Source organism: Trypanosoma grayi, assembly GCF_000691245.1.
Source record: "Trypanosoma grayi strain ANR4 Tgr_816_V1, whole genome shotgun sequence".
Classification (NCBI taxonomy): domain Eukaryota; phylum Euglenozoa; class Kinetoplastea; order Trypanosomatida; family Trypanosomatidae; genus Trypanosoma; species Trypanosoma grayi.
Window position 1 is genome coordinate 1 of NW_008826435.1, and position 7,700 is coordinate 7,700.

The window sequence follows — 7,700 nt, forward strand, 5'->3', positions numbered from 1 at the left end:
CATACGTGAAGTGAAGCTTTCCGATTCCCCAACCCACATCTTATGGAGGGGCGTGGCACTCTTCAATTTACGCGACGCCTTGTCACTGAGGGAAACCGTCTTCGCAGTGGGGTCGAAACAAACCCCTATGAATTCGTAACGCGCGGTGAGAGCCTCGTGCTCTCCCACCGTTGCGCCGCATTTGCGAATATTTGTCGCAATAATGTTCCCCCACGAATCTACGCTCTTGCGCGGCCCTTTGATGCGAATATTACCAATCCACACGTGTAGAGCTAACTCCGTCGGGGCTGCATAACGCGGTTTAACCACCTCGGGGTCACCAGCAAAAACTCTTGAGATCGTATGCACGATTTCCGGACTACATTTATACCCCATTGGGGGCCGTGTGAACTCGACCACCTCCCCCTTCTCCGTGCGACAACGGAAATTCCCGCGCGCCTCCGCTGGCAGGCCTACCTGGAAGAAAGATGCCTTTAAATCGAAAATGGCGGCAGCCCCATCGCACACCGCACCCAGGTAACGGGAAATGTGCCCTAGAGGAACCACACCCTCGTAGTCCTATTGTTCATTTTTAGCCTGTGGCCAGGCGATAAAACGTCGCCGTGGGCCCTGACGGTTTTTCCTTCACCACTGTAAAAGGCACCACCCACCCGGCAGTGGGTAGCTTTGATGCGGTTTGAATAATGCCCGCCCTCTTCATCGCCCGGACATCCCCTTCTGTCATTCTCAAGAGGGGCTCTCGTCCCCCTGTCCGGAAATTAGCTGGCTCTTGCACCAAATCCCACGCCGTATTAAACCGTTCCAGAGCCTTAGAATTGAGTCGGCTCCAGACTCAGCGCAGTGAGAGAGTATCCGCATCTACCTTTTGTAACGGTAACCTGCGTTCATCATTCTGATCGGCCGCCCGCGTGTGATGGGTACGTCGCAAAATGCTACGCCCCTGAAAAAATTGTCCCTTATCCTGCTCTCTGCCCGGACAGCCCCAAGGAGACATCGCCCATTTGCTGACCCCGTCTACATATATGCCGTCAGGTGTGCGGATTTGTTTACCAGTGCGACCCACGGCCCTATGTAGCGAGCTATGCTGCGTGGCGGCTCTAGAGGGTCTGCGTGTTTCCCCAACTGGGCCAGAAGGCGAGGGCCGGGATCGTGTTCGACCACGGCTGCGGCTGCTTGCGCCAGTGCCCCCCTTTTGATGGAATGCGCTGCCATGCCGAATGGTCGGAGTACATTTTCCATTTCCCTTGCGGTTGGCGTTATGAGCCGTTCCCCCTCCACCATTCCCTTGGTGACACACCTTACCCTTTTGGAACCTTCCCTTCCGATAACCATATACCGCGCCGCTCTTTGGGGGTCAATCTTGAAATTCTTTGGGAGGGCCCCCTAATCTACAATGAAGGCTTCCTTGTTTGAGGGTGGGAAATGGAATTTTCCTTTTGGAGTAGGGCGATTTCGCCCCATCGACTGGCTGTGACCCAGGCAAGTCGTAGGGCCACCCGACCGCCCTCCGAGGTCAGCATATTTCTGATGAGATCCAGTTCCACCTCTCCATGGGGCGGGCCTGTTTTATGGGGTCTGCGGCCGCCTTTCGTTGAAGACCGGACAAAATCATTTGAGCCGGTGACCGGCCTGAGGCCAGTAACGTCAGCAAGGTTCTTGTGTATTGCGCCGCGCTGCTCTTGCCCAGTTGTAGACTTACAATAAAAGGGGAACGTTTTCCCCACGAACCCCTAGATTGTACTTTTCCACGAAGCCGCAGAGTCTTCGCATTATGGACACCCTTTGCCCCCAAGCCGAATGGGCCCACATGCCCTTTGCTATGCGGTTCGCCTCGGGCGCCAGCGCCGTGACATATGGGTTGTGCGACGGCGCCGCAATAACTATAAACTCGTTTGCTGAGGCCTTTAAGGGCGGAAGAACCTGTCTTACCTGAACCCTCCCGAGCGGGGGGCGCTCGTGGGGCCTGGCATGGTAAAATGGCGTGTAGGGCCCTTCCCGCGGCGAAACGCCCTCTTCCCGGGCACCCGGCAGCGCCCGAAGCACCCGGCAAGGATTCCAATACTTTCCAGGCCCCGGCGCCCATTGTTTCCGAGGCCAATAATTGTTTTGGGGCTTAAACGGCGTTTTTTTCACCTGCACATAGCATATCGTGCTGTAATGCCCTGCGCGCCCGCATAGAAAACAACGCGCGTGGCTAGGAGGGGCGGAATGTTTTTTCGCTTTCTGGAACGCCTGAAAAATCGAGTCGTCCTACTTTTTGGGATCCCCGATGGCATTGGCAAGGGTTTGGTTATTAACACCGGGGTTTTTCTTCGACGCCTGAGCCACCCGAAGCTGATAACACAGCCGTCTGCCCAGTTGCGCCTCTTCAGCCGAAATGCCCTCGCGGGGGATAGCACAAATCCATGCCACGAAATTGCCCCACGCCTGGCAAAGGTTCAATCCAGGCTTTATGGGTAAGGGAAAAGGTCGCGATAAGCCGCCAGCAGCTGTTCTGGGGAGGTCTCCACTAAATACTCCATGGCTCCTTCAAAAGTCCGGATATTTTCTTCTAGTCGGAAACCCTTTTCCACGAACTTATTTCTTAGCTCTTGAATTCCTCGCAACCCCACCTGGGGCTGAGCCCCCAACGCATAAGAAAACCGTTCTGCATGCCCGCCCATCTTGGCGGTATGTGTCACCGTGTGGATATCTTGTGGAAAATATTCGTTTTCACCCTCTGTTGCCGCCCGCTGAGCTGGAAGTCCCTGTTTCTCTTTTTGGTTAAACCACGCCTGCATCTGATTAATCCGATCTTGCATCTGATTGTTCTCCTTACACAACTGGGTTTTCTGCGATTCCAACGTGTTAATCTGATGCTGCATTTGATTAAAGCGTTCATGTGATCCTACCGTTTGAGCGTAGGCGTCCTGCTGGATCTTTAAGTTTTCCTCCGCCAGTTGTGCCCTGGCCATTTCATACTGCTGATACAGTATCAACTTGCTTTCTTCCAGTTCCATCCACTCAGTTCGAAAGGTCGCCCGTGCATCGTCAAAAGCCTTGAGAAAGTTCTCATTCTTTGGCATGTTAAACGACACCATAGAGTGCCGCAAAGAAACAAAACTGGCTTTTACACCATTCTCCATACAAATGGTCAGTTCCCCGTTCTCGAGTGTGAGTACGCCCTCGACGCGATTGACCTGTGTAGTAAACATTGGTCTGTACTCGAACGTAAAGGGGGTGCGACCGCAATGTTCGACGAACGCTCTGAGAGCCGAGAGGCTCGTCATCCATTCCACATCCATAAGGGCCTGCTGGGGGTTGGTGGATAACATTGTGTCCGCTTATGGCTTACTTTTCGCTTCAAAAACTTACTCTTTGCGACTTTCCAACGGCAAGATACGTATACAAGAATGATGATGGATCCCAGGATCTCCTGTTAACAAGAAATGGGTAAGGCTTGACCATTCCTTTCGCAGGCTTTCAGACAAAAAAAATACCGTGTGGCTCGGGGACTTTCGAGGCAAAACAAAAAGCGAACACCCGGTATTAGGGACTGGAGCACCGCTACGGCTCGCCAGGTTCTGTGAAGCGGTGGTGCTTGTAAAATTTCACAAAATATGTCCCTAAAATGAAAAACTCTTCTATAACAAGCGCTTCCACCTTTAAAGGCACCAGAAACTGAGGTTACAGCCACTCCAGGGCCACCCGACGCACTGTACGTTGCACCGCTGGCTTCAGAGGCAAACGGCGCTGTGGACACTATGTGTGCGCATTCGGCTTGAGAGCAAAGGGGGTCAATAATAAGGAGATTCTGCGAATTCGTGGAAAAAAAAATTTAGAGATTCGGGAAGAGAATGCTCCTCTTTGTATTGTAAGTCTAAAATTGGCTTAAAGGAGTGGGGTTCAACATGCAAGAACCCTGCTAACTTTTCTGGCCACACGGGGAACACCGGCTCGCATATTTTTGGCTGGTTTACAGAAACGGACGAACTTAAGGCAACAAAAACAGGCCCGACTCATGAAAGGATTGGAATTGAATCCCGTCAGTGGTTTGATGGTCTTGGAACACGATCGGGCCGGACTACGACTGGCATGGGTAGCAGCCAGTCTGTGGGGCGCAATCGCCTTACTCCCAAAGGAAAACTTTGTACCGCACCTGAAAGCCACGAAAGCTCTTATTGTAGATTGGGGGGCTCCCCCCAAAGTGTTCAAAATAGACCCATATAGAGAAGCAATATATGCGGTTATTAGCGAAGAAGATGCGAACAATGCGCGAACCCTAATCATAAGCATGGTTGAACGGGAAACGCTAACAAACTTAACAACAAGAGGCATGGAAAACATTTTCCGATCATTCGGCATGATGGTGCATTAAATAAAAAGAGTGGCACAGGCCCGCCCAGCGCCTGCAGTGATAGGGCGCAATCCCGGCCCTCGGCTACTGGCTCAGTTTTGAAAACACGCAAACCATCCAGAGTTGTCACACAGCAAAGTTTTCTACTTCGGACACCGGACCGCTCTCGTGAACAAGCCGGCCCAGATAGCGGCATCCATGTCGATGGCATTGTGCAATGGGCAGGGCTGCCGTGTGTTTTTTAAAACAGAGAAGAGGGACATGTCAGGCAGCTTTTTGGGGAGAACAACATTCTGCGATGTAGCCGCCGTGCGCGGGCAGCCAAGAAGGAAAATGAGTAAATATTACCCTTTCAACAGGTAGACGTTGATACTCTATCACTCGATTTGGTCAGAAACCTAACTTAACTTAAAGGCGCTGTACCGTTTTAATCAATAATGGGAAATCATGCGACACCCCGCATTTTCAGCGAAGGCAGCACAAGTTCCCACCTTACGGAAATTAGAAGAAGACATGGAAAGTGAAAAAGACAGGCATTATCCAAAAAAGCATCGGCACAACCCAATGTATCTTGGGTTGGGTCTTTTACTGTTGTGGAGAAACCTTCAGGGTCGAGGCGGCGCTTCATTGCCTGGCTGAAAGAACTAAAAAAAAGCAAGAATACTACAATGCCTCGCTGCCTCCGGGGCATATCTTGCGTTACCTAGGTGCAGTTTATGATGAAAACGCCTCCATTTTTAACATTAAGGTGTAATTTTTTTTCAAGTAACTTACCAGCAGACACAGGCACGAATTTCCGGCGCCGTACGGAAAGTGGAGAACAAGTAGAGTTCACACGGATTCCAATGGGGTATAAACGTAGTTCAGAAATATTCCATGACATCGCAAGGGTTTTAGCGGGGGACCCAGAGATCGCAGAACCCAGATATGCGGCACCGCGTGTGTTAATAATACCTGCTTGAATCGATAATATCCGTATTAGCTGGCATCATGCAGGCGAAGCCCCATGCGGTTGCGCTATTGAACAAAACGTGAGCCGGTGCGGCACAATGGTGGGGAAACAGAAGATCATCCGAAAACGTTATGAATGCATTGGGGCGTCGCTAAATAATAAGGTAAGCAACGCCCCACAGAGCGATAAAACAATAAGGAAACCAAGGGGGGCTACACCTCTCTACAAGGTTTCTTTGGAGGAACTCCGAAGCATAACTTCTTGCATTATCTATGCAGCAGGCATTCTGCAGGTGGGTTCGCTTTAGGCGCCATTTTGTTCCAAATATGGTCCGTCGAAGATTGCCTCGGCCCAACTGGGGGTTATTAAGGCCCCAAAATCCGGCAGTTTCCCCCATTCATGCGCTCAAGGTTGGCCGGAGTTGGTTGGATAGCTTATTGGAAAGCAACCCAGATAACCCCCACCAGCATACCCACTTTCATGGCATTGGTTGCGCACTCTTCCATGCACGGATGAGCAGTATTATTTCTTAGGTGCAGCGGGGGGTTGTATGGGCTAAAGGAGCCGCATTGAAGCCGGCCCCGCGCGCAATTCACACGCCGAAGCCAGGGAACCCGGTTTAGCTTTGCGGGCGCTCGAGAGAAATTTGCCAATTACACTTCAAATATGCATTGGCAACGTGGCGGTTATGCGTGCAGTGAAGAAATGCAACACCCACCCAGATGCGCCAGTGCAAGAAATCTTTCTCATTGAAGCGGTTCTGCGCGAACAAGACGTACAAGCCACATGTAACTATGTCACATCGGAAAAGAATCCTGCGGACAGCATTTCGCGAGGTCAAAATGTCCAGTCGACGAGCATCGCGAAGGGGGGACTTACGAAGGGAACCGCGGGAGGCAGGTTAAGGGGGCGTTCGGCACCTCCTGTTTAACAGTTTCATAAACATTAACTCTTTGGTATTTTATGTGTGGTACTAGCTATGCGAAATCCTCATACGTTTGCCAAGATAAAATATGCAACTTTCTGTATCCTTTACCTCGCGAATGAAGGCAATGCGCATCCTATTCTCCACGGCGCATTCCTAATATTTAATACCACCTCCTCCCTTTCGGCCGAAATAAGAAAGAACGTTCACGAGTGCCCGCCGTTGGTGTGAAAGAGCGTCTCCTTTTTTACTATATATAATGATATTTTTTGATCTCTTTTATTCGTATTTTTGTTAATTTTGTATTTCGATATCTCTTAGGTTTGGACGCCACCTGTAATGAAAGGCACCCTGAAGGTTCAGGCGGCTGCTTCCTCCCACCCGAAACGTGCAGGCCCACATGCCCTTCCTTTTGCAAATCGTTGTGGACGGGTGGCGCATTTTGCCATCATGTTCAGCACAAATTTACAACCACAGAATGTTAGAGGGGGGGGGGTTGGATGAACCACCCCTAGCCCCGCATAGCGGTCACCAGTTGTATTGGGGAAGGCCGTTGGGGACAAAGCCTCCCAACTGCAAGGATATACTGGGCAAACTTCTTCATGAATCATAGATTCTCCACGCCACCCCGTTCACAGTAAAGTGGCAGCGGAACCCTTTAGGGCGGGTCAGCCCAGTAACTGCGAGCCCGTCCCTTCGCACTGTCCGGGCTGGCTCGGCTTCAAGGTGCCCAGACTGAATCCATCTCTGCCCACGTGGCGCCTTTCGGGTTCACGTATGCTGCGGCACTGGTGCCCAAATGTTGGGAATACAAAGGCAGTGAGGGGCAGTTCCTCAGAATCATCCTCCTAGAGCCTCCGGCGTTTCCCCGTTATGGGCATCCCTTGGCCCTCATAAAATTGTTTGCAGCACGACCGGGCTGAATCAATAGTGGCGAACCATTTCAACCACACCCTGCATTTTGTTTTCCGCCGCAGCATCGAGGGCGGGGGTGTTTTTATTTGTGCCTTATCCGCGCTTCTGTTGTGAGGGATGCCTCTGTTCCCGTTTGCCTTAGAAGATGCGATGGCGTTTCACCACCCCCCTCCTTCTTTACGGCCGCGCCGCGCAAGGTAGGGGGTTCACCTTTCTTGTTTGGGGGTTTTGGCGTGGTTTTGGTTGGTTCTTGCACCCTATTGCCCAGTCGCCTTGGTGATACCGGCCACCCCACCGCGGCACTAAGGCCCAGTGCCCCGTATTGTCGGGGGAAGCCGAGCGCCAGAAACGCCCGCCACCTGGGGAGCATTGCGGCGCCAGGCTTGCGGCATCACACAGGACCAGGACCAGCCGCGCCTCGCTTGGACACAGTATTATCCTTGTCGGTCTTGGGGCGCGCGTTACCGCGCCATCAGCAGTATCATCCGCACCAAGTTACTGCTTAGTGGAAATGTGGAAGAGAATCCCGGCCCTACTTTGAGGGGCATGCAATGGAACTCAGCTGGGCTAAC

General features: G+C 51.9%; 3 protein-coding genes across 3 annotated transcripts; 1 reads left to right on the forward strand and 2 right to left on the reverse strand.

Moving 5' to 3' along the window:
- Positions 1-1,513: 1,513 nt before the first annotated feature.
- DQ04_08161000 (hypothetical protein) lies at positions 1,514-2,083 on the reverse strand (the record flags this gene model as incomplete). The annotated part of the gene is made up of 1 exon (XM_009315455.1): positions 1,514-2,083. One exon carries the CDS (start codon positions 2,081-2,083, stop codon positions 1,514-1,516), a length of 570 nt encoding a protein of 189 aa, XP_009313730.1.
- A 367-nt stretch (positions 2,084-2,450) lies between these two features.
- On the reverse strand, positions 2,451-3,314 carry DQ04_08161010 (hypothetical protein; the record flags this gene model as incomplete). Its single annotated transcript, XM_009315456.1, has 1 exon — positions 2,451-3,314. The coding sequence occupies one exon, from the start codon at positions 3,312-3,314 to the stop codon at positions 2,451-2,453; it is 864 nt and encodes a 287-aa protein (XP_009313731.1).
- Positions 3,315-4,000: 686 nt separating this feature from the next.
- DQ04_08161020 (hypothetical protein) lies at positions 4,001-4,357 on the forward strand (the record flags this gene model as incomplete). Its single annotated transcript, XM_009315457.1, has 1 exon — positions 4,001-4,357. One exon carries the CDS (start codon positions 4,001-4,003, stop codon positions 4,355-4,357), a length of 357 nt encoding a protein of 118 aa, XP_009313732.1.
- Positions 4,358-7,700: the final 3,343 nt, after the last annotated feature.